Source organism: Solanum lycopersicum, chromosome 2 (genome assembly GCF_036512215.1).
Source record: "Solanum lycopersicum chromosome 2, SLM_r2.1".
In the NCBI taxonomy this organism is placed as follows: Eukaryota; Viridiplantae; Streptophyta; class Magnoliopsida; order Solanales; family Solanaceae; genus Solanum; species Solanum lycopersicum.
This window is the reverse complement of record NC_090801.1, coordinates 66247841-66274729: the sequence shown is the minus strand read 5'-3', so window position 1 is coordinate 66274729 and position 26889 is coordinate 66247841. Positions and strand designations below refer to the sequence as shown.

Below are 26889 nucleotides of genomic sequence, written 5' to 3'. Positions count from 1 at the left end.
ACACTAGAGACTTTTTACTTCGACATAAATTGTGTGATATCTAATTTGTAAAATATAATTTTGCAGGTAAGGAAACTAAACTTATGCCAAGTAACGGTTGAATTATGAACTTCTTTCGGCATAATATTTTGAAATGCAAATTATACCTGATAAGTCATAATATGTATGTTACAAATTTTGTCTTTTGAATTGCTTTCTCGGCCAATACACACTCTTTTTGTCCTTAATTTATTGTTTACTTTTTTGGTTTTAGTTGTCCTTAGTTATTCGTTCATTTTACTAAATCAATAAATAATAATTTTATTTTAATTATTATACCCTCAATAAATTGTGGACAAGTAATTAGGAACAGATAAAGTACTTAACACTACTAAATGCCGAGTATATTTGTTCTTACTCTTTGTTCCATGTCCAGCTTGAGATCGAACGAAGGCCCATTAGAGACGACAAATTAGGCTTGTTCTTCTTGCTCTCCACCCAAGGCCCAATCGTAAGCCCAATGTTTCTCCCTTTTAAACACAGTAATTAAGTCCTTAATTTCTTTATGGTTATTCGTTAATTTATCAATCAGACGTTGATTTTGCACATTAGTTATGCATGCAGAGTTAATATTCTAAATCCTAATACGTCTATATTAAATCTTGTTGGTCCATCCAACTTTTTTTTAATACTCCCTCCGTTTCATATAAATTTAATTTTTTAGGTGTTTCACACTCTTTAAGAAGAGTAGATTAAGACATAAATTGAATATAGTTTTTCATTTTTACTGTTATTAATTATTGTCAAATAACTAAATATTAATGAAATCACCACCTCCAATATTAACTAATGAAGGGTAAAAATCGAAAAAACACTCTGAAAGTAGTTTTGAAAATTGAATAATTAAGTTAATTTGAAAAATAAAAAATGCTTCAAAGATTAAATTTAATATGAAATGGAGAGAATATAATTATTCGGTGACTATAATGTTAGCTCCCACTCTGTCAACTTCTTTCATCAACCAAATCAAGCAATTGATGATGTTCTTATTGTATACCGCCATAACAAACGTAGACAATTGATGTATCATGCAATAGAAACTGTGGACATCTTGTCGTACGAAAGAGCCACTTAATTGGTTCCATTTAAGCATTTTACCAATTAAAAGGAATATTAAGTGCCATCTCTCATGTGACAAGATAATCTCTTTCTATTTCGATAAATAATGAATTGTGATAGAATAAAAAAAACCCTTCATTTCCAAGCTAATTTATAGAACCAAATTAAGCACATTATACATTTAACCAAGTCAAAGCCACGAGTTTGAATGAGTAGTGACTGAATTATGTGCGAAGTGAGTCAAATATAGTCTATACTTGTGTCTTGTGGACACATATGAATGGTTGTACTATTTCACATTATTGGTTATATATTTTTTCATAAATATAAAAACTTTATAAATTATAAATTATTAAAATTATTTCAATTATTATAAAATTTATCAAAGAAACACAAGTTTATAAAGTACATAATACACTATCACAAAGATATTTTTAAAAAATACAAATATTTATTGATCAAACTTTAATTCAATAAAAAGAAATGTTAACATAAGTTGTGGTGTAATAGTCTTTAGTATAATTCACCCACATAGTATGAATAATCTTCTCACGTTGAATTTGCATTTCTTGTTCATTTGACTGAGAACACGAACCAACAATGTTATTTTGAGTCATTTGTTGGTCAAAATTAATAAATATATTTGATAAAAAATAGTAAATTTAGTAAATATAAATAATAATGTAGAAATTGATTTGAAATAACAATAAATTCTATATTAGTCATGAGAATAATCATGAGATTAAATTATTTAAAAAATAATGATATGAAGTATAAAATTTCTTCAGATATGAATTAAGTGATTAATAGATACAAATATGAAATTATTTTTACAAAATATAAACTTTTAGGGTTAATTTTTATATTTGAAAAATTTTAAATTATGAGATTTTTGAGGAATTCAAGATTTCATTCAAAAGCTGATTATATCTCAGGTATGTAGAGGCCTACTTAATTAAGATCAAAAGGCTTTGACTTCGATTGATCCTTTAATTTCATCTTAATTTCTTTATGTCTTTTCTTATTAAGTACATTGAATTGTGACTAATACTGAGGAAACCCAACATTAACGGTAGTTAGAAAAGAAACTATTGACTATTGCAATATTATATTTTGCGAAAATGATGGTCAAATTCAACAAAATTTTACGCTCAAAAAAAGTTGTAATGTTGCTCAAAGTTAATTTGATTAATATATAAAATTAAATTTTTAATTTAATATTTTAAAATAAAAATTTAGATATTTAAAAATTAAATCAAACATATTATAAATTGCATTTTCAATTATTAATATGATAAAAAAAATACATCATAAAAAGTTTGTCAAAAATCTTTTTATCGTTTTAATTTTTGCTTCCACATTTCATTTAATAGAAACTATTTGGAAAAATTACCTTTAAGTAATAATCTAATTTGCTTTAGAGAGTTCTTTTTCCGTTAAATATCTAATTCGTAAGACATAAGTTTATAAAACTCTATTTTACCCAACAAAGAATTTATAAAAATAACTTTATAGATTTCGAAAGTAAAGTTTTGTCTGAGTTATAAACCTCTTCTGGCATAATTTGTGCGTTGCAAATTTAGTCTTGTGAGTTTCTTTCAACCATTTTCTTATATTAAAATGCTCAAAAAAATAAAAGTTAAAAGACCACCGATTAAAGAGACAAGAATTAAGGACCACCCAATGTAAGCTACTGATCGCCTTTTTAATTATTATGTTCTTTTTATAAAGTTAAATTATAAAATTAATATTAGTATAACGTAACTTTTAATTATATTGATATGTATAAATTATAATTTATACAATTTTTTAATATAGTTTTTAGATATTTTTTCATTTAAAATATTTAATTAATATAATTTAATTAATTTTAACAATTAAATTGATTAACTTATAAAAAATGCAGTGACAAAAAAAGTGAACAGAAAAAATAATATTTAATACTACTTATTCCTACTTAATGCTGCAAATTCTTTTTAATAATATTTAACGCTACTTAATCTCACTTAGTGTTATTTAATGTCATTCGTCTTTAGGTTTGGTTTTATATTATTTGATAAAATTGGTATCGAAGAAGTGTAACCTCATTCAGATAAAAATAAATTTGATTTGATTTTTCTTTGTGACTTGATTTTTTTTTTATAATTTTGCTTATTCAGTTATATCAATAACTATAAACATAATTAAGGATATATTTGCAATTTGAAAAGAAATATATACATTTTTCTCAATTATTAATCCAAAATCAAACCAAAAAATTAATTTAATTTAATTTTTTGATTTAATCCAAATAATGTACAGCCCAACTTTACACTACTAATTTCAATTTTTTAAAAAAAGTTCTTGTCTTTACGAATTTCTACTTAATGATACTTAACACCTCTTCAGCCCAACCCTGTAAAATCCTCATTAACGTTACTTGATTGATTTTGCTCGTGAAACAAAATAAAGAGAGAACGTGAAATCATAAATCTCAGGCTCAAGCCTTTCTGCATACAAAATCACTTTTATTAGGGAGGATTTTAAATTTATTCAGACTTTAATAGGTTAAGGCAAACGAAAATTAGAAAAAAAAAACGCTACATACATATTTAAGATGATATACATCAAGTTATAAATATATTTTTGTAAAATGAACTACTTATAACAAATTATTATCGAGTTATAGTATATCAATTAAAAATATATTAGTTAAAAATAAATTATAAGTAATTATTTAAACAATAATAATAAATATGTTTAAATATTTATTTTTATTTTTTCAATTACCTTTTTTAAATCAAATTCTTTAAATTTTTACCGATTAATCATACGGTTACCTTTTAAATTTTATATTAAAATACTATAATTTGTATATCTTATCAGTTTGGACTTTGGAGGCGAAAATATGTGACAGATAAGTCAACATGTCAAATTATTATTTTTTAAATCTTTCATCTAGAAATAAAAGAAAGAAAAGAAAAGAGAGGGTTCTTTTCACACTTTCTTTTAACTGCTTCGTACTTATATATTCAAAAACAAAAACAAATATATATAAATTATGCATATAGGATGTTCGAAGAAGTTCACTTATGATTTTCTAGGAATAAATTCTCAATAGTCTTGCAAATTATTTTTATCGTTGATTTATCTAATTGTCTTCTTGGTCAATTTAACAATGCTACAAATTATGTACTCTTGTTTGTCGCAAGAATATAATTCGGCACTCGACCTGTTTTACTCAATAATTAATACATGTTATAGACTTTTGTTCAATTTATATTTGTTTCACAAAATATTTTGGACATTTTGCAAAATTCATCAATCTTTTAATGTTCTGGTTGAAGGCATAGGGGAAAATTATTCCAATATGAAATTTCGAATAAGATAATATAGGGTTCAGTCGGCCACGTACAATAAAGAAATTACTTCATAATGATGTTGTATTTGGTGACAATATACTAAATGAACCTTCATGCGTTAATTATACGAAAAACTATAGTATTATAAAGTCAATATAATTTCACAAGTTAACTTTAGAAAAAATGAGATGTACACAAATTTCTCTCGATTATATATGTATTATCAATTAGTGTTGGGATAAACTTATTTAAAGATGAAACTGCCCTAATAGGTGATTCATACTTTCTTTCCGTCCAAAGAGGCGGAGTCGGAATTTTCAGCAAGTGGTTCAAAATCTGTAGAAATAGACATAAAAAATAGTCGAAGGGGGTTCGATATCTACTATACATTATATAAAATTATTTTAACCATATATAATATAATTTTTTACCCAAGGAAATTTGACTTCATAGAAGATGGCTCCGCCCCTGTCTCTGTCTCATTTAAGCCTTAATCCTTGTTGACTTAAATAAATAAAAAATATTTAATAGGAGTTTTTTTTTAAAAAAAATAATTATTCATATGACTTTTGTATTGAAAAGCTAAGTTTAATCGCTATTATTTTATATATTTACTTTACGGTAATGGTGATATTGAAGAAAAGAATTATAGATATCTCTTAATTTATTAAAATAGCTAAATTCTTTTTAAAAACACTACCAACTAGTGGACATCATCTGGCTGGGTCTTGCCGGTATCAACAACAAGGAAGAAACAACCAGAAACAGCAACTAACTATGATTCTTGGCCCAGACAACGTCTTACGAAGTTCAAATAAGATGAAATAGAAAAAGTATAACAATCTTTTTGTGGTAAATCACAATTCAATTGTCCTCCCATTTAGTCATCGCATAAATTAACTCTGTATTATAATTTTAAACATAATTAATATGTAAAACCAACCAATGCCAAGGGCGCCTCAAGCAAAATTTTAACTAAAGGCCTAAGACCTAACAAACTTCATAAAATTTTTTAGATACAAAATTATAACTAAACAATTTTTTTACTGTAAGTTTTTATTCATTTGTTAATAAAACATCTTTTCACAAAGACACAAAAATCGTTAATATAATTTTATAAATAACAAGTTAACAAATGTAAATTACAAATCTATTTTTTTTTTCATAAACAATCAATTTTCTCCGGTAGATAAAAAATAGTAACACGTATTTTGTTGTAGATAAGTTTTAGAGACCTAAGTCGGCCCTGACCGACGCCCACTACAACTTACAAACTGAAAAAAGTTGGAAAAACTTTAGCTTATGAAGTTTCCAGTGTAGTGCGCGCTTTGGCTCACATTGGTAAATTGTAAATGAAAACATGAGGCATAGCTGGACTTTTGGACTATCTTTTGTGGTCTTTCTTTTAAGAGTTGGTATGTATCAATGCATAAAAATATGCATTATCTTTTTTTTAATAATATCTATGGTCCAATTTTAATAGATAAAAGTATCATTTAAATTTATATAAAGTTAAGCAAATAAACATATATTCTATATAACATAATATTCTTTTATTTGTTCAATTATATATAATTTAATATTTATTTATATAAATTTAAAATTAGAGAATATAATATATCATATGAGACCAAGTTAACGCCACCGATAGTTTTCGTGGAGTTGGATGATGCAGTTTGATGACGCCATTCGCAATACAAATATACCATCGCCATTTAGCACTTCATTGTGGCCGCGTTGAACCGGTCAATATTCTTGCGTTACACGCTGCAAACACTGTTTCAAAGTATAACTTTAGCCAATTTTTATTTAATATATACATAGTTGAACTTACAGACTTCTCAAATCATAAACAAAATTACTCATCTCCCATTTTTCATTTCTCATCCTCATTCATAATCTTCACCATGACAGCATCATTGACTGAATTATGGTCTAAGCTAGGTGGACTGATGTTAATATGGGGCATAGTTCAGCAATACTTTCCCCCTGCACTCAGCAAGCGCTTCGATTACTTATGGCGCAGAGTGGAGAATTATTTCTACCCTTACGTACAAATTACCATTGATGATTTCTCAAATGGTAAAAAAAACGAAATGTACGGTCATATCAACTCTTATTTGGGTACTAAGTCCATCAAAAAGGATGCTAAGTTACTCAAAGTTGAAAAGTCTAAGAACAGCAAGTCTTTTGCTGTTAGCTTGGATGAAGGAGAAGAAATTACTGATGAATTTCAAGGTGCTAAATTCAGTTGGCGCAATTACTCTGTAAAATTGTCCGATGATTTTTCAGGTCATCGGTCTACCCGGTCTAATTCCGTTCCAATGGAAAAGAAAAGTTACAGATTAACTTTCAATCAAGGAGACAGAGAAATTGTTACCGGAAAATACTTGAACCATATCATGGAAGAAGGCAAGGCAATTCAGTTCCTGAACAGGAAACAGAAGATTTACTCAAACAATTGTAGTGATGATTGGTATTGGTGTGGTAAAGGTATGTGGAGAGACATCAATTTTGAGCACCCTGCAACATTTGATACTCTGGCTATGGATCCTAAGAAGAAAGCGGAAATAATCAACGATCTCATTGCTTTTAGCAAGGGGAAGGATTATTATTCCAAAGTTGGAAAGGCGTGGAAGCGCGGTTATCTTCTTTATGGTCCACCAGGAACTGGAAAATCAACTATGATTGCAGCAATTGCGAATTACTTGAACTATGATATTTATGATCTTGAGCTAACCTCTGTTAAGGATAACTCAGGGCTTAAGAAATTGCTTATGGAAACAACGAGCAAGTCCATCATTGTCATTGAAGATATCGATTGTTCTATCGATCTCACTGGCAAGAGAAAGAAGAAAAAGAAAAAGGAAACAACCAGTGAAGATCAGGAAGAAGATTCTGACTCATCAACAGAAAAAGAAAAAGAAAGTATGGAAAACAAGGAAACAGGCAAACTCACACTTTCTGGGCTGTTGAATTTCATCGACGGAATATGGTCAGCTTGTGGTCAAGAAAGAATTATTATATTTACGACAAATCACAAGGACAAACTTGATCCAGCTCTAATACGACGAGGACGTATGGATATGCACATTGAGATGTCTTATTGCAGATATGAAGCATTCAAAGTGTTGGCTAACAATTACTTGAATTTGGAAACGCACACTTTGTTTCAACAGATTCAAGGTTTATTAGAGGAAGTAGACATGAGTCCTTGTGATGTGGCTGAGCACTTGATTCTCAAGAATGCTTCAGGAGGGCCTCAAACTTGCTTGGATAACTTAATTCAGGCTTTGCAAGAGGCCAAGAAAAAGGCAAATAAGGATTCAAAGGAATCCAAGGAAAAAACCAAGCAGAATTCCATGAAAATTAAGAAGTTCTCAAAATTTCTCAGAAGTTTTGGCAGTGTAAAAAAGTTGATCAAATGATAAATTTTAACTTCAATTGCCCCATCATTTTTTCTATTGTTGGTGGCCTGGGGGTTTGGGATTCTCCATGTATATATTGTAGCCTCCAGTAAGAATAAGATGATGTTGGATCTTTGAGGCTTTAGCAACTGCAGAAATGTCTTAGGCACTACTGTACTACTGATGTTGTTACATGGTTCTTTATAAATACTAATTAATTTTTAACATAATCATCCATTATTCTCTAAACTTCACCAGTTGGTTTATTTCAAAATACTTGCAATTCAACCTCAACAACTGCTTTGAAACCCTTAACTTGAAATCTGTAGCATCATACTCAATTCGATATTTTGTAAGAAATTCATGAACTTATTTATGTATATTTGTTTTAGTCAATCAAACAATCCTGGTGGCTGATACAGTTTCTCTCTTTTGTGACCAAGTATCAAATAGACGCGCTCAACCTGTACATTTTATACAATCTTTTGTTCAACTTTTCATTTTTTCCCTAAACTTACATAAAATATATTTGAGACTTGACAAATTTAGTAAAATTGGATTTTTCTTCTTCTTTCTTTTAATGTGCATTTGGTTAAAGGTATGGGAAATTAGATTCCGATATGAAATTCTTCACAAGATAATACAAGTGTTAAATAAACTTCCATATGTACTTGTTTCTTTTTAGTTTGCTTCACGCTGGTAGATATTGACATTGTAATTTTGACTAACTAATATTTGTATTTACAACTGAAAAAGCATATCATATCTTCGAAGTTTCACTCCTATAAATAAAATGAAAACACGTAGACATGTTAGTTTTACACGAGTGATTCGAAAGTGACGGATTTTAGTGATACATGTTTGTTTAATAGCTGTAATTTTCACACTTTGGACCGTCTTTTTTGACAATGTGGCACTCCCTAACGTCACAAATAATTTAGTATAACATTCTTTTTGTTTTAATTGTTAACCTAGCTAGTAAGGCCACGTAACCCAAAACCAACATGCCTCATCCCGTATGATTTTTGTCTTTCTAATTACAAGAAACATTTCTACTACTATAGTTTTAGACCAATATTAGTTAAAATCAACCAGCTTAATATAATGTAAAGATGTTTAGGAATTGTCAGCCCACAAAGCTTAAATTCGACAAACATTACCCTAATCCCTTCTTTTTCTATTTTGTAACATGACAAAGTAATAATAATGGATATGGCACTATTATTTTTAAATATTTTATTTATTTTTGTTAAAAGAAATGGATATGACGCTTTTCTTTTGTTAATTTCTCAATATCATGATTGATTAAACATTGTAAAAAAATAAAAAGTATATAGTGACAAATTTAATGTTTAAAAAATACTTTGCTTAAACTGTCTATGTAAAATATGTTTGTTTCTTCAATATCGTGATCAATTAACAGTTGATTTATGTCAAAATACTTGCAATCAACATCAACAATTATTTCAAAACACGTATAATTAAAAATGTAGGCATCATACTCAAGAATTTTTTAACTAATTATAATTTAAAATTATTATCATAAATATCAACAAAATAATATAACAAGGTGTTACTGATACTACTTATTAATCAGATTTTCAAATAAAATTATCTTTATAATAATTATTAAATTTGATTTTAAGTAAAAAGATGAATAGGTAAATAAAAATATTAGCATAATTGTTTTAGTGATTATAATAAAACAAAAAAGTTATCATAACATTCCATAGTGATACCCTAGAAATTTCAAGAAATTATTATTTTATGCCGTGCATATTTATAAATATAATTTATATATAAATGGTAATATTTCAAATTTTTGACAAATTTATTCACCGATTAATTTTATTCATATTTTTCAAACCTGATTTATTTAGAGCTAGAAAACTAAGAAAAAGTTAAAAAATTCTAGTCTAGCCTTGTCAAAATACGAATTAGGTCATATCAACCCTATCAAAATTATAATAATTGATAAATTATCATGATCTTACATATATAATAAATACGGGATTACAATTCTTTTTACTAAAAAAAAACGTATTTTAAAAAAATAAAACAATGTAATAATTATTTAAAGAAGAACATTTTTTACCCAAAGTCGATACATCTTATATCAAATTGTGACACATACCCTCTCTTTCCTCGAAACGGTAGAAAGATTCTTTCCACATTTTAACGGAAGGTTCTTTGACCTTATTTCTTTAATTACTCTCTGTCATTAATTATGTATTTACTTTATGTTGATATATTTATTAAAAATAAATAATTGATATAGTAAATTTATTATTTTGTTTTATTTATTATAAAATAAATAATTTAAAATATTAATATTTTTAAAAAATAACGATAAAAAATATGAATAATTAATCAGAAAGACATACGGAATATTTTTCATTTAAAACGTTGTCCAATAACTATGCTTTTAGAAGGTTCCAACTTCCAATACGTACTCATTGATTATTTTCAAGAGTCATCTTCTATCATTCGATCGGGGCACCTCAACCTTTTTATGGGCTTGTTGAGGTTGACGGTACTCAACAATTTCATTTTTAATATCTGTTTCAATAATATACTAGCTTTTAATAATTAAATTCATAATCTTAAATATAATAGATTGATATCAATAAAAAAATTATATTCAAACTAATTAAAAAAAAAATTCAAAAATTAGCTCACGGAATGTGTTTTAAAGAAAAACAAAGTAATAGTGTATAATTGCTACAATGAAGAATGTGTAGTTGTGGTAACTACTAAATTAGCCAAACAAGATTTCTTCCAGAATATACGTTCAACAAGACCATGTCACTCAGTAAATAATTACTTCCTCCGTCTCAATTCTAAAATAATCTGACATGATAAATAATTTTAAAAAAACTATTAAAACTTATTGTGTAACTATAAATTATTTAATTGGAATAAAAGAAAAATATATTAAAAGTTTTAGTTATTATCAAATATAAAAATGTATTTCTTTTATAGCTGAACTAAAAAGAAAAAATGCGTCAAATACATTAGGATAGAGAAAATACGTACAAACAGTTAATAAACATTTATTTTTATTAATAGTGTAACGAAAATGATAAAGCAGTATGCTATAAAATATTAATAGTGTAACGAAAATGTGTACATTAGTTAATTAGTGTACATAGCTTTTAACTCTTTCCATGAAATGCTTCGTGGCCAAGGAAGTACTCTGTTAGACCCGCAATCTACTTGATCTAACTACGTGCAGACATGCCAAGGATTTGGGCATTGGTCTTGGCATGGATGATGGCAAAACAGTGCAACACAAGTTCAAGGTGCTTGGGTGTTGGCAAGGCAGCTTGAACGTGCATGGTTTACGTGCGGGCTAAGGGCGTTGGCAAGACATCATGTTGACTTGATGAAGCAAGGCTGTGAAGACTTGGCAAGGTCAAAGACAAAGGCAGTTCACCCGAAATTGCTGAGATAAAACTAAGTGTGGAAGACAGCTAAAATATTCTAAGTGTTGGAAGCTGGCAGGATTATTCTAAGTGTTGGAATGAAGCCTGAAATATTCTAAGTGTTAGAATATTAGTATTTCGTGTAGATAAGAATGTAATTTGAATTAGATTCTATCTGTTGGAAATATAGCTGTTGGAAAGTTAGTTTTGAACCCTGGGCTGACATGTGTCGGACAGGTGTCATGTGTAACCGCCGCATGTAACCGCTTGTAACTGCCATTGTGCAGAATTTTGATTTAAGGTGGAAATTCGTCTAAGGCAAGGTACAGAGAGTTCTTTAGCCTTAGACTGATTTGTGAAGCCTTCCTTTGTATTAATTATCGATTAATAAAGGTTGGGACTTAGTCCTGTAAACGCTGCCTGTTTATTGTTTGACATTGCTGTTTAAGTATTTCTATACTTAGTCAATTCTGTGGGTGTAAGTAGGCTGAAGTATTACAGACGCTGTAAGACTGCCTAGAGTGGTGTGCGAGAAAAATAAATCGACCCTCTTTCATACTCCGTCTTATAACATATATTATTTTTGCACTAATTGATTGATCCATGAATATTGGAACGTGTAGAATGCCCAATTTTATAATGAAGATTGAAGCCCCACTTACATGAGAAATTTGTATTGAATGAAAAAGCAAAAGTGATGGGATTAGTTAATAGCTCGAGTTGGACAATCTTTTCAGTTTTTTGTCTTCCTTTTTCCCCAAAAAGTTGAGGAAATTAAGTCGGAAACGAACATATTGGTTTTATATTTTCATTGGTAATTTACTTGAGTCCCAAGGAATATCCATGTTTTTGGGAAATAATATTCAATTAAGATTACTTTCATAAATAAAGTTCGAGAATTACATAAAGTTCATCTTACCAAGCTTGTCTAGTGTGACTTACATCTTCTTTATGATTTGCCAGCTATTACACGATAGCAAATGCACAGAAAGTTCCATAAAAATACACAACTGTAGTGAAGTTCCCTTTAAGGGGACCGCGTTCAACCGGGCACCGGCCAACTTTTTTTGTACTAGTGCCGCACGAAGGGCCTTTGTTTCCCTGCTACATATAGTTGTATTAAGCCCCATATCACTAACTTCATAATACACTTCTTTTCTTCATTCAAAATATTGCACACAAACATGGTAGATACATTGACTGAATTATGCTCCAAACTTGCTGGACTGATGTTCATTTTGGGTACAATTCAGCAACTTGTCCCTCATTCTTTCTACAAGCGCATCAAAACATTGTGGCATCGAATAGAAAATTATTTCTACCCTTATGTCCAAATTACCATCGATGAATACTCCAACTATAAAAGAAATGAAGTTTACTCTCTTATAAAAGTTTATTTAGGTACTAAGTCCACTAACGATGCAAAGTATCTTAAAGCTGAAATGTTCAAGAAGAGCAAGTTTTTAGCTGTTAGCTTGGATGAAGGAGAAGAGGTAATTGATGAATTTCATGGTGTGAAGCTCAAATGGAACTCTTACACGGAAACATTCCCTGATAATTCTTCAGGGGGGCGTTCTCAACTTCCGATTGAAAAGAAATGTTATACGCTAACTTTCAATAAGAAAAATCAAGAGATGGTCACCGGACAATACTTGAAACATGTGATGGAAGAAGGGAAGGCCATTGAGTTCAAGAACAAGAAGCAGAAGATCTACTCTAACGAAGAAGGGGAGAGGTATTGGTATGGTAAAGGTAAGTACGTATATAGATCATGTGGTAAATGAGTACGTATGTGAAACAACTTGGATGAATTACTAAAAAGATTTGTTTTTTTTGTACCATTTATAGGTATGTGGAGGAACATAAATTTCGAGCACCCTGCAACATTTGATACACTGGCTATGGATCCTACGAAGAAGGAAGAAATAATCAATGATCTCGTTGCTTTCAGCAAGGGGAAGGACTACTATTCCAAGGTTGGAAAGGCGTGGAAGCGCGGTTATCTTCTTTATGGTCCACCAGGGACTGGAAAATCAACTATGATTGCAGCAATTGCGAATTACTTGAACTATGATATTTATGATCTCGAGCTCACCTCAGTTAAGGATAACTCAGAGCTTAAGAAATTGCTCATGGAAACAACAAGCAAGTCCATCATTGTCATTGAAGATATCGATTGTTCTATTGATCTCACGGGCAAGAGAAAGAAGAAAAATAAAAAGGAAACAACGAATGAGGAGGAGGAAGAAGATTCAGACTCGACCACAGAGAAAAAGAACGACAAGAATGAATCTAGCAAACTTACTCTTTCGGGGCTTTTGAATTTCATAGATGGAATATGGTCAGCTTGTGGTCAAGAGAGAATTATTATATTTACGACTAATCATGTGGACAAACTTGATCCAGCTCTGATACGTAGAGGACGGATGGATATGCACATTGAGATGTCGTATTGCAAATATGAAGCATTCAAAGTGTTGGCTAAGAATTACTTGGGAATCGAAACACATCCTCTGTTTCAAGAGATTCAAAGTTTATTAGAGGAAGTAGACGTGAGTCCTTGTGATGTGGCTGAGAACTTGATGCCCAAAAATGCTTCAGGAAACCCTGAGATTTGCTTGGAAAGCTTAGTCAAAGTTTTGATAAAGGCCAAGAGAAAGGCCAGCTTGAATTCCCACAAGAACAAAAAATCCTCCACAAAACTAATCATAACTTATGGCCGTTTCAAAAAGCTGTTTCAATGATGTTTTTACCTTTAATTCTTAACTCTTTTTTCACTTGTTGGGGGTCCGGAGGTAGACTTTTTCCTTGTATACAACAACAATAACACAACATACCTAGTTTGGGTTTCGGGGAGGGTGGAGTGTACCGAAACCTTATCCCTACTACCTTTGTAGGGTAGATAGTAGAGAGGTTGCTTCCAACAATCAGTTCTAGTTCTAGAAAAAATAAGATGCTGTTACGTTGTACTCTTTTCCTTTTGTATTTTCACACTTGTGTTTGTCTAACCAAACATACTCTTTAAATTATTGCTAAAGCTTTCTCTGTTGATCATTTTTGTCATGTAGAATCATCAGCTGTCACTGTAATGAACAGAAAAGTTTTATTTGGATCATGAACTAATCGTTCAGAAGGCGAAAATCGAGGATAAATAATTAAGGATCCAAAAATTTACTGTACTGAGTTTGCAAGTAAGAAAACAATCAAAATTATAAACAACAATGAATCATAATAAACAAAACTGAGTACACTCCTACATAACAATATAATAAAACTACTAGTACCTAAGATAAAATATGAAAACATCATCTGAAAAGCTTTTTAAAACGGCCATAAATTTTTTTTAACTTTTTATTCTTCTTTGGTTTTTCTTCCGAATCTTGTTTTTCCTTCTCCCTGGCCTCTTGTATTGCCTTCTCCTTGGAATCTTTCAAAGCCAGAATCAAGTTATTCAAGCAAATCTCAATCCCTCCCGAAGTATTCTTTAGTATCAAGGTCTCAGCGACATCACAAGGACTCAAGTTTACTTCCTCTAGTAAAGGTTGAATCTCTTGAAACAAAGGATGTGTATCAATGCCCAAGTAATTCTTAGCCAACACTTTGAATGCTTCGTATCTGCAATACGACATCTCAATGTGCATATCCATGCGTCCTCTACGTATCAAAGCTGGATCAAGTTTGTCCACATGATTAGTGGTAAATATAATAATTCTCTCTTCACCACAAGCTGACCAAATGCCATCAATGAAATTCAACAACCCTGATAGTGTGAGTTTTTTTTTGCCTTCATAGTCTGAGTCTGAGTCTGAATCAGAATCGGAATCTGAGTCGGAATCTGAGTCATCCTTCTTCTTATTCTTTTTTGCCTTCTTTCTCTTTCCAGTGAGATCAACGGAACAATCAATGTCTTCAATGACAATAATAGACTTGCTTGTTATTTCCATGAGCAACTTCTTAAGTTCTAAGTTATCCTTTACAGAAGTTAGCTCAAGATCATAAATATCATAGTTCAAGTAATTTGCAATTGCTGCAATCATAGTTGATTTTCCAGTTCCTGGTGGGCCATAAAGAAGATAACCGCGCTTCCACGCCTTTCCAACTTTGGAATAATAATCCTTCCCGTTGGTGAGAGCAATGAGATCGTCGATTATTTCCGCTTTCTTCTTAGGATCCATAGCCAGAGTATCAAAAGTTGCAGGGTGCTCAAAATTGATATGCTTCCACATTGAGTTGTAACACGCCCACCAAGAAGGCATTCTATCGTTACAATAAATCTTCTGCTTCTTATTCTTGAACTCAATTGCCCTGCCTTCTTCAATCACATGTTTCAAGTATTTTCCGATGACAATCTCTCGATGTTGCTTATTGAATGTAATTATGTAACTTTTCTTCTGACTAGGCTGGGTTTTTTTTTTTACTCCCCTGAGAATTATCATCGAACGTTTCAATGTGAGAGCGCCAGCAGAATGTAGCTCCTTCGAATTCATCAATGATTTCTTCTCCTTCGTCCAACATAACACAGAAAGACTTGCTGTTTTTGGGTTTTTCAACTTTGAGATACTTAGCACCAGTGTCGACGGACTTGCTAAACAAATAAGTGTCGACATGTCTGTAAACTTGGTTCATTTTTCCATTGGTGAGTTCGTCAATCGTAATCTGAACATGAGGATACAAGTAATTTTCGAGTCGATTCCAGAAGGATTCGATTCGTTTGCAGAGTATTTGAGGGAATAGTTACTGAATTGTGCCCCATATGAACATTAGTCCAGCAAGCTTCGATCCTACTTCAGTCAATGAAGCTCCCATTGTGTTTTCCCTACCTTAATTTTGTGACTTGGTATCCTTGAAGATGTGTGTATATATAGAGGTCATGCCCAAGTTCATGTAGAAAAAGGAAATTTATTAGTTTCCCAAGTCGTATTGTAATAGCATTTGAATTATATTCCTGAAAATTATAATTCTTTACATTATTAATATAGTTCAAACTATTATAATTGGTAAGTTTCTAGTTTTATCGTATTCTGTTTTTAAATTATAAAATCAAACAAATTGTCTTCTATTCCTACTATATATATAAAAAGAAGAGGAAAACCTTTTCAACAAGGAAAGAAACTGTCATCGATTCCTAAAATTACTACCTTTTGCGATTTGGAATCAATTTGTTTACAAAAATTCTAACGTAAATTAAAGAGGAAATACTAAGGGCCCGTTTGGCCATAAATTTTGCAAGTAAAATTTGGGAAAAAACTTGGCAAATTTTGTTTGTCCATACACTTTTTTATTATTTGGCAAATTTTCCAAATTTCCAAATACTAGAAAAAACTAGTATTTGGGCCAAATTTCATTATTTGGAAAGTTTTAGAAATTCAATTTTTACCCTTAACTTTTTATTTTACAAAAATAATATATTTATTGACACCAACCAATTCAATTAGCTCCTTTCTACATGCATTCTTTTGATTTCATACATTCCTTTATTACAGTTAGTCTTAATGAACTAGCTACTAAATAAAACATGAATTGCATTTATTTTATTTTGGTAGATAAATATTACGTTGTTGATGCTGGTCTACGGAATACAAGAGGATTTTTAGCTCCATTCATTGGAATGCGCTATCATTTGCAGGACTACCGAGGAAGTGAAAGAGAGCCTAAGAATGGAAAGGAGCTATTTAACTATAAGCATACTTCTCTCCGCAATGTAATTGAAAGAACTTTTGGTGCATGAAAAAGTAGATTCAGAATACTAAGACAAGGCATGAACAACTATGAATGTGACATGCAAGTGAAAATAGTAATTGTTTGCGCTGTATTGCATAATTTTTTACGTGAACACCAAAGTAGTGATGGAATATTCAATGAATATGAAAATGATGATATGGTTGTTGATGAAAGTGACGAACTACTGGCTCAGGGTAACAACATTGCTTCATCTTCTCGATCGTCTGATTCGAAAATGTAAGCTCATCGAGAAGAGATTGTTCATAAAATGTGGGAAGATTATATTAAAGAATAGGTTGAACTCTTTCAGATGAGAAAGCATATGTTTTTCAGTGATTGCAATATTTATTTCCTTTTGTTTTCTTCTCTTTTTTTCCCCGAATTTATATTAGTTGTATTTTCATTATCATGATTTGTACCAAGACCTTTTCACTACACGAATATTTACTGTAATGTCTTGTTGAATTTGTTGCGGAAGTCATAAATCTTGTTACGTGAGATTTCTATTGTGCTATGTAATACAAATGTATGGTTAGTTTGATAGTTTTAAAAACTTATGGGTATAAATCATATTTCTTAAAAAAATGAAATATGTTTCTCAAATTCTATGGCAAAGCACATGGTAAAATTTCACCCAAATTTTCATCCAAATAATATTTGTCAAATTTTTTTGAATATCTATGACCAAACGCTAGCTAAGTTTATTGAGTATTTATGATGTTTTTTGGAATAAAAATAATAAAAAAACTTCTCAAGATATTTTTTCTCTGTTTTTTGAAGTTGAATTTGTACTTGAATGAAAGTAGTTTTTATAATTGTTTCATAACAAAATTGAACATTACTTAATATTCTAAATTGATCGACACCAATGAACCTCAAGAAGGGTCGGATCAATCTAAGAACCAATTAAGCCCAGTTACATAAAATTTGGGCTTTCAATGATTAGGCTCAGATACCAGAAATTGGTTATCTGATCATGATACGACCCAGATAACTTTAAACTCTTTATTATGAATATAGGGTGAAGGATTATTTCGTGTACATATGACAATATTGCAGCTAAATAATTGATGAAGCAGATAAATGATGAGTAGCCCATTTATCTGGACAGAAAGTTATAATAAATTGATCGGATGAACAGCTGAGCACAGGCGAAGGCGTGTCGAAAGCATAACTAACGTATGAGGGACAAGCATTCTTGAACAAACTTGAGTACACACTCGGCTTGCATTTTTCAGGACTTCCATATTTGTTCCTACAACAAAACGAGTCGAGATTGAAAGCTAAGCAAGCACTTTTACACGCCACCACTTGTCCTCCATCATTTACGACCTATTAAAAAAATCATAATCAACTACTCGAATTAAAAAAAAAATATCTATATGAGATGGTTATGCACTTCAACATATTAACGTACCTGAAGCTCAGGTGGACATGTGTCTTTCAAGTTTTTGGTGCACCCTCTAATAAGACATTTTGTTGATGAAGGCTTATTTGTTACCGAAACAGGAAGGTTATATCCATCAACTAAGCTTACATCGTAGAAACTTGGCTGCTTTTTATCATATTGTATTGTCATTTCTACGAGTGTAGCTGGAGGAAGGCCTATAGTTCCTTCGCATTCGAGTTTTCCATCACAATCGCCTGTTTCACAGGCTGGTTTGTGATTGGTGGGAACGTTGAAATTACAGCCGGTTCGAGCCCAAATGCGTCCACTCCAGTCTCCTGGGGCTCCAATTCGGCGAACTCCGCCGGATGGAAGGTAGAAACCACCGTTAGATAAAACTGGATGGCCCGTGTTTGGGGCAGTTGCTGGCCAGATAGGGAAGGGGCATTTGTTACTAATATAAATACTGCATCCCTCCACCTCTCTTAGTTTACCTGCACAAAAATTGTTCCATGTTGAATATATGGTACCGCATAAACTCTGTGTAACAACGGGTTCGCAAAAAATGTTTTTTCCGAAAAATAAGTGAATTTCTAATTTATTTTATCATGTTTTGGTTAATAAACTGAAAAATATAATTTCCTTATCTAAATTTTTTGAAAGTTTGTGGGCATTTTTGAAAGTTTATTAGATTATCTTAAAAAAAAAAAAAGAGTAACGACAACAAAATCATAACATAAAAATGAGTAATGCATTAATCTATTTGATTTTGTTATAAATCCATTGAATAGTGGATTGTCCATTTGCTTTCTTCATGAGCTCATTCTATCATGTATCTATATTTTCAAGGTGACATGAACCTTTGTAGATAATTATGTACCTATTAATTGGAGATTTATCATGTAGGCCTTTGGGGTAATATTTCTACTCTATTAGAGATATCATTCACCTTTTGTTTAATACACTTGAATAAGAAAAAAGTCTTCTCGTACATCTACTTCTCTTATCTTTTTTCTTAATACTTATATTATTCTGACCTTAGATTTTATAACAGATTTAATTATTTTGAAATTGTTTTAAATATTCACGAGCAAAGAATCAAAAGTGTATATTTTAATTAGTTGAAGATTAAATGTGCTTAATTAGTTAGTGAGATGTGGCAAAGACTAAAATACCTGATGTAATGAAGTGGCATATAAAGAAGAGCTGGAGAGCAAAAGATATCCGTGAAAAATTCATCGTAATTTGCATTTTTTTTTTTTGACAAATACAAGGAGTTAAAGAAATATTTATAATAGCTTGGATATATATATGTTAATTAATTAATAGAAAGTGGTCCAAATCCTTCTTTGATTTTACTTCAAGTTTAACAGCTTGCCTTTCTTTATGAAGAAGAAATTAAATAACCTTGACGATATTAGATGTGTGCCTATCTCACTTAAAGTAGTACTATTATTTTTCTTCCAGTTAACATAAAATGAGGTGGCAGATGTAGAATTTAACTAATTAGGTGTAATGATGCACTCAATTGCTTTTAAGAAATAATAATACCTGTAAATAAAAGGAGAAAGAAATTATATTGAGTAGCTTTTAAACTACAAATAGAATGTCAAATAAGAAAAGATTATAGTACATGGTGAAAAGAATCCCAAAGGCAGGCCCATGGAAAATAATCTCTCTATCGAATCAGTAATATCTCTATCAAGCAGGCTAAGGATTAAGTCTAAATATACTTCATTCTCATTCGTCCGAAGATCACAATAAATATGTTATTGTTATTATCAAAACCACCACGAAGACCTTTTGATTTATTAAACAAAGTTGAGTAACTTTTTAAGTAAACTACTTGAAGTTGAGTGATTTTTTAAATGAACTAGTCAAAGTTGAATAATTTTACAAGAAATTAACTCTATATTTTCACTATAGATGTAAGCTTATACTATAAGTATTCGCAAAAAATCTTCACATATTTAGTTTCTAAGTATCAATATTATAAAGAAAACTCTTCCATTTTTTGTGTACCAAAATTATTTTGCAAGTAATAAAATGGACAAGTTTATCTATTTTCTGTTTAATTTTCAATTTTTTCTTTTCAATTGCGTAACAAAAAACTAAAGTATCTTGCAATTCATTTTGAATTGTAGAAGGATTTTATCCTTGCATACCTAATTAATACCACTGATCAATTTGCTTATCCCTTTATTAACAACTAACGGTGAGTAAAACAAACAGTTTTGTTGTGGCGCATCCACAAGTTGGGACTTTGTAACCTCTGTTATATAAATAAAAAATAAAGCTCTGCTCCTTTTAAACAAAAGAAAAATATTCCTGTATTTCTTTTTTGTAGCCTGCCATATTTTCTTGTATTATTTCTCTGTTTCATTTTTATTTATTACTACTATTTATAAGGCAAAAATTAATTGAAGAAATTGGATGAATGAATGTCAATTGGATTGATTCCGAAGACATTTACAAAAGTTAATTAATTAGATTTGTCTCATTTGTAAGTACAAATTATGATTTAAGTTATATACATTAATATTGGTAAAGATTCATTTATGGTACCATAAGAGAAATTTAACATCTTATAATATGTTAATTATAGTTACTAATTTCTTATCGGACTACAATTAATGTTTACCAAGTGCTTAATTAAGAGTTCTCTAATTACATAACAAGTGACGTGAATGCTTACATATATTTTACACCATTAACACATAAACCATACACTCATAAAATGACTTATAGATTTTTCAAAAAAAACTACCCCGTTTGTCCATTAAATATGGTTAGTTTTTTAATTATCTATATTCAAATAATTTTCTAAGTTCCATAAAGTGATACACATCAATTTTTGGTTGAAATTTTAGTTCTATTCACAAAAGCTTCAAATTATATACATATCCCCAAACACAACTTTAAATTCTGAAAACTATTTTTCAACAAAATTCAAAAACTTATATAAAAGAAGTTTATAGAAAGAGTGGTTTATATTATTAATGAAATCACGAGAGATGTGTGTGTATTACCTTACCTCCTATATTATTATTATTTTTGTATTCCGGAGCAGCGGGAAAAGATATAAAATCTCATTATATTACTTCAAAGTTCAAATAATTGAGCATTCAATTTTATACTATTATTTACCTCTTAAAGTCTTGTTTAACATGTGTCATGTGGAAATGAATTGACTCCCTTCTCATTTACTTCCTTACCAACCAAATGAAAATGTATCTTACTAGCTTTTTCTTAATTTCACCTCTTCTTTGTACCACTTTTTTACATATTAATTGGAGTGTATATATTGTCTATAGTAAGAAGTGAAAGACATGGACTTTCTATTTCTAGACATATGCATGAGAGAATATATATTTTGAGAAAATAGTTTAAAGAGATATTAGGAATTAGGAAATGAAGATGCTTTTTTTTTTAAAAAAAAAATTGTACAAAACTACGAATAATTTGAAATTCAAATTATATTATTAATTACTTTTGTAATTGGGTGGAGCTACATTTTTCCCTTCGGCGAAAAATTATATCATATTTATATGATTAAAATAAATTTTTTTTTTAGGTATATATATATATAGTAGATGTCGAATCTGTTTCGGCTATTTCATATGTCTACTTCTTCAATTTTTGAATCTCCTTCTCTTCTGACTCTACAACTGGACTGAGTTTTGTTCGTATATATACAATTTCATTCAGCGTTCGTACTGTTAACTAAAGCTACACTGCCACAAAATGACTCATGTAAATTGTACAGTAATATAATAATTAAAGTGGGGCTGATATTTGATGCTTCAACTAATTTCTAACTTTTAACTTGTTTAATTAATTGTACTAGTAAGCTAGTTAGTAGTATAGTTATTAAGGTTATAGTTATTATTATTAAATAAATATCTGCCTGTTAGGAGCAGCAAAGCCTAGTGGATCCATCTCCTTATAGCATCAGCGCCGTTTGACTCCCAATTAAACCAATCATTAATTCAATGCGCGTCTTCACTCTTTGCTTCATACATAACATCTCTTTTATCAGTGCATTCAAAATTGATAGCTAAACTTTCCTATCTCAATTTATCTTATCTGACACCATTTGAATTTTGAAAGTTAAGACGAAAAAAATTTAACGATAGCTTTTTTATATGTCTTTGAAAATACTGTACGTTTTAATTATTATAACTTTAAAATTTAGATACTATTTTCAAAAATTAATTGTCGATATTCAAACGGCACCACATTAGTTGGAGCAAGGGAGTAGCTTTTATTGTTGATCCTAACCATTTTATCATTCTTTTGCTTGGGTGTTTTTACCGTTTTCTATTTCGTATATTAACGTAATAGTAAGAAATAATAGAGTTAAGAGACTGATTTCACAAGTTGAATATCGTAAACAAATGAGTGATATTTTGAGCATAGTTAGGAACATGTGAATTTAAAAATTGTATCAAATGAATAGGTAAATATTTATATTCACTTAGTAGCCTCACCAATGGAATTAGAATGGAAATTAAGACTATTGAATCTGAACAAGGGACTTTTTTTCTTGGTCCATACTGAAAACTTGTTATCCGTATGTCGATAAATTTCAAGAAATATTTAAATTTTAAAGGACTCAAATTATCTTTGACAATATAAATCAAAACCTAAACTGTTATGCAAATAATCAGGTGTCATGTGAAAACAAACAAAATTCATATTCGAAATATCATAAGTAAGTAGACAAATGAGAAGTATAATAAAAGATATCATAATATTTATAATTTTCCACCATTTAAGAAAATACAAAAATTGCTTCTTGAAACATTTTTTACCCTTCTGATACATCCATAGCCTCTCGGATACTGTATCATCTGCAATGTATTTGACAACAAAAGAATATATATGAGAGTACTGAAATCTAAAATTTTATAATTAAAAAACCTTCTGTAATATGATATAATTGACTATGAGATTTCGGTAATTTTTATTTTTTTTTATTAAAAAAATAAAAAGGACCCAATAGAAATTGAAGAAGGCCTGATTGGCCCACATTGGTCTTAATGTGCAACAAAGGGTGACAGACTTATTAAAAATTGTGAGTTGGATATATTTATAGTAAAAAGATGTGCTAGGCTTTTGTAATCCCTGTTACTCCCAACACAAAACACATAAATCACTCTAATATTAAATAGAGTGGGTGTATATATATAACTATAACTTATAACTGGTGTTCTATATATTTTGTCTCTAAGCTGTTTGATTTCTAGGATATTGTAAAATACATTCAATTTGAGTACCTTTTTTGAGTTCTCTTATTTCTCTTTTGACTACCTCGGCGTCAACAAAAACCCCATTTGACCATCTTTCAATTTCTTTAAACCCCAAATCTCAGCTCTTTCAGGCATTGTATCAAACACCTTTCATTCATGATGAATAGAGAAGCCAATAATAGTATAGACACTGATGCCACTTCTCTTAAGGTCAGTTTTCAAGAACTTAGTGTTAGCAATACTAACAGTACTAGCATTGAACTTTGTAGCACTAGTTTTACCTTGTCTGAGAATAATAGTGTAGGAAGTAAGTTGAGTGATGGTGGTTTTGCGGGAAAAGGGATGGATTCTTTGAATGTTGAAATTGACAAGAATGTGGAATTTGTTGAGAGTGAGAATACTAGTTTTAGTTCAGTTAGTTATTGTAACAGTGCTGACCCGAATGAGGTTAGTTATAGGGGGATTTGTCCATCGAAACCTCACAAGGGTAACGATATTCGGTGGGATGCAATACAATGTGTGAAGGGGAAAGATGGGGAGTTGGGCTTGGCACATTTTAGGCTTTTGAAAAAATTGGGATTTGGCGATATTGGGAGCGTTTATTTGGCGGAGTTAAGAGGGATGGGATGCTTGTTTGCAATGAAGGTTATGGATAAAGGGATGTTAGCTGGGAGGAAGAAGGTGGTGAGAGCTCAAACTGAGAGGGAAATTTTGGGTTTGTTGGACCATCCATTCCTACCAACCCTTTATTCACATTTTGAAACGGACAAGTTTTCGTGCTTGTTGATGGAGTTCTGCAGTGGCGGAGATCTTCATTTGCTCAGGCAGCGCCAGCCCGGGAAGCATTTTACAGAACAAGCAGCAAGGTCTGTCTTTTATACTATGTTCTGTTTTTCAACTGGTGTGGTTTGGCAATTTTACTGCATATGTATGAAAGTTTTCAATTTATATGTTTCACTAGTTAAGAGATGAATAGTCTCTTTCATCTCTAACTCATTAGCTATCAAAAGATATAATTGCTTCTTTGTTTGAAGTAGAGCCACTGGTGTCTTTGATTAAGTGTATTATGTTGCTAGAGGCTGTTTGATAAATGTAAACCCCTGCTGCTAGTCACCTCATCACCCATCTGGCTAGCTGGTTTTTCTCGAATTTCCTGTGTAGCGTGTGTGAGGAATATTTATGGTGATTACTCATTGTATCTCAATCCCCAGTTTCAAATCCTTTAAGAACATAGTATTAACACCCCCACTATTCACTTTGCTTTCATGAATCCATGATTCCAATTTGAAATTTAGAAAATTGTAATTTACTCGAACTATTTAAGCATGATCTATTCTAACTTGGCGCTAGGCCTTTTTTGTCTTTATTTTTTGATAAATAATTTGAATCTTAATGCCGAGCAATAGTGTATATTATTTGATAAATAATTTGAATCTTAATTCAATATCTCCTGTGTAAAATTTGAAGATTATTAAAGAGTTTGTTTCCTTTTTTGGGTGGCAGGTTTTATGCTTCAGAGGTGTTGCTTGCCCTCGAGTATTTACACATGATGGGAGTTATATACAGAGATCTAAAGCCTGAAAATGTGTTGGTGAGGGAAGATGGCCATATAATGTTGTCGGATTTTGATCTATCATTGAGATGTTGTGTCAATCCTACCCTTGTTAGATCAAGTGATGAACCTTCTTGTGCTATCTCTGCATATTGTATCCAGCCATCTTGCATTGATCCAGCATGCAAATTACCTGTTTGTGTGGAGCCTTCTTGCTTTCAACCTTCATGTTTTAAGCCTCGCCTGTTCAACAATAAAACAACGAAAACAAGGGGTGATCGTGCAACCATGATTTCTTCTGATTCACTGCCCGTGCTGGTTGCAGAGCCAACTACAGCTCGGTCCATGTCCTTTGTTGGAACCCATGAATATTTAGCCCCTGAAATAATAAGAGGAGATGGTCATGGTAGTGCTGTTGATTGGTGGACATTTGGGATATTTCTGTACGAGTTACTACATGGGAAGACACCATTTAAAGGCAATGGAAATAGAGAGACATTGTTTAACGTTGTTGGTCAACCTCTTAAATTTCCCGAGGGATCCACAGTTAGTTTTGCTGCAAAGGATTTGGTGCGAGGTCTACTTGTGAAGGATCCTCAAAAAAGATTAGGATTTAAACGAGGTGCCACGGAGATAAAACAACATCCTTTCTTTGAAAACGTTAACTGGGCTCTCATCCGAAGCACTCATCCTCCAGAGATCCCTAAACCAGTTGATCTTACATTTTTTAAACAATCGTCTAAAGCTGCTTCTGATTCTGATAGGTCATCATCTGGTCCTTATTTAGATTTTGAATTTTTCTAAATAAATTTTTGGAGGGTGAATTTGTAGGTGACACTTTGATTTTGCTAAAGAAATATTTATTTTAACTTTACAATTATCTTTTACTAAATGTTTATTATAGTACTAGAGAATCCAGAGTATACACGTAGTAGTTCTCTCACCAACTTTCTTCTTTTAACTGTTTTTTTTTTTATAGAAACTTACAAAAAGATGAAGGCATTGGAATCTCCTGAAAATGGGGTTTCCTTTTCATGTCAATACTTTCAGAAAAAGTGAAAGGAATATAAAAGTAGCAGAATAAATACCTTTTCTTTTGTTCTGTTAATTAGATACTTCGTTTGAGGTGTTTTAACCACTTTCCAGGACACCCTTTTACAGAGCACAAGACAAAGACAACACAAGAACTTTTCCTATAAAAACTTCCTTCTCCTCTTGTTTCTTAAGCAACTTAACACGTGGTGGTGCAGTAGATGGAGTTGTTCCTTTCTTTATCAAAAGTTTCTAATAGAGAGTCCGCCACAAATTTGAATTAGTCAAGCGCAGATGGAAACAAAATAACTTAACATTAGCGTTACATGTTTTGCAATGTGGAGTTAGTGTAGTTTTCAAGCTAATAATATATGTCAGTGCTAGCTACAAAGTTTTGTTTATTTTGGATATTTTTCTTTTGAAAAACTGATGGAAGAAAAATCTATTTGTTTTGGTTATTGGGTTAATAATATTGTTATAAGATGCATTTGGCTTTTTCCTCAGAAACAGTAAATTATCTTGAGTTGGATGCCGACATTCTGTTCAGGGTTGTGCAGTCTAGGTACCGGATTAAAGTGGAACCAATTTCTCTCTTCAATGTGCAGAAGAATCATCATACACACTCTTTTCTCCAAAAAGCATTTTCTTAGATATACATGGATGGAACAAGGGAA

At 30.9% G+C, this 26889-nt stretch overlaps 5 protein-coding genes across 5 annotated transcripts; 3 read left to right on the top strand and 2 right to left on the bottom strand.

The window, feature by feature from the left end:
• Positions 1-5996: 5996 nt before the first annotated feature.
• Positions 5997-8076, top strand: LOC101247288 (AAA-ATPase At3g28600-like). Its single transcript, XM_004233640.5, has one exon. The coding sequence runs from the start codon at positions 6119-6121 to the stop codon at positions 7865-7867; it is 1749 nt and encodes a 582-aa protein (XP_004233688.2). The 5' UTR covers positions 5997-6118; the 3' UTR covers positions 7868-8076.
• Positions 8077-12204: 4128 nt separating this feature from the next.
• LOC101247583 (AAA-ATPase At3g28510-like) lies at positions 12205-14322 on the top strand. Its single transcript, XM_004233641.5, has 2 exons — positions 12205-13023; positions 13120-14322. The coding sequence occupies exons 1-2, from the start codon at positions 12456-12458 to the stop codon at positions 14013-14015; spliced, it is 1464 nt and encodes a 487-aa protein (XP_004233689.1). The 5' UTR covers positions 12205-12455; the 3' UTR covers positions 14016-14322.
• Positions 14323-14518: 196 nt separating this feature from the next.
• LOC101247884 (AAA-ATPase At3g28510-like) lies at positions 14519-16126 on the bottom strand. The gene has a single exon (XM_019212097.3). The coding sequence runs from the start codon at positions 15876-15878 to the stop codon at positions 14577-14579; it is 1302 nt and encodes a 433-aa protein (XP_019067642.2). The 5' UTR covers positions 15879-16126; the 3' UTR covers positions 14519-14576.
• Positions 16127-17983: 1857 nt separating this feature from the next.
• LOC101248168 (thaumatin-like protein) lies at positions 17984-19652 on the bottom strand. Its single transcript, XM_004233643.5, has 3 exons — positions 19555-19652; positions 18410-18873; positions 17984-18324 (listed from the first exon to the last, which is right to left on the bottom strand). The coding sequence occupies exons 1-3, from the start codon at positions 19628-19630 to the stop codon at positions 18052-18054; spliced, it is 813 nt and encodes a 270-aa protein (XP_004233691.2). The 5' UTR covers positions 19631-19652; the 3' UTR covers positions 17984-18051.
• Positions 19653-23400: 3748 nt separating this feature from the next.
• Positions 23401-26060, top strand: LOC101248451 (protein kinase superfamily protein). Its single transcript, XM_004233644.5, has 2 exons — positions 23401-24497; positions 25135-26060. Exons 1-2 carry the CDS (start codon positions 23788-23790, stop codon positions 25985-25987), a joined length of 1563 nt encoding a protein of 520 aa, XP_004233692.2. The 5' UTR covers positions 23401-23787; the 3' UTR covers positions 25988-26060.
• The last annotated feature ends 829 nt before the right edge of the window (positions 26061-26889 follow it).

Coding starts and splice junctions, on each gene's coding strand:
- LOC101247288 (XM_004233640.5), top strand. CDS start 6,119: ATGACGCCATTCGCAATACAAATATACCATCGCCATTTAGCACTTCAT.
- LOC101247583 (XM_004233641.5), top strand. CDS start 12,456: ATGGTAGATACATTGACTGAATTATGCTCCAAACTTGCTGGACTGATG. Junction 13,024..13,119: donor GAGGTATTGGTATGGTAAAG/GTAAGTACGTAT, acceptor TACCATTTATAG/GTATGTGGAGGAACATAAAT.
- LOC101247884 (XM_019212097.3), bottom strand. CDS start 15,878: ATGTCGACACTTATTTGTTTAGCAAGTCCGTCGACACTGGTGCTAAGT.
- LOC101248168 (XM_004233643.5), bottom strand. CDS start 19,630: ATGCAAATTACGATGAATTTTTCACGGATATCTTTTGCTCTCCAGCTC. Junction 18,874..19,554: donor ATGCCACTTCATTACATCAG/GTATTTTAGTCT, acceptor ATTTTTGTGCAG/GTAAACTAAGAGAGGTGGAG. Junction 18,325..18,409: donor CATGTCCACCTGAGCTTCAG/GTACGTTAATAT, acceptor TTTTTTTAATAG/GTCGTAAATGATGGAGGACA.
- LOC101248451 (XM_004233644.5), top strand. CDS start 23,788: ATGATGAATAGAGAAGCCAATAATAGTATAGACACTGATGCCACTTCT. Junction 24,498..25,134: donor TTTACAGAACAAGCAGCAAG/GTCTGTCTTTTA, acceptor TTTGGGTGGCAG/GTTTTATGCTTCAGAGGTGT.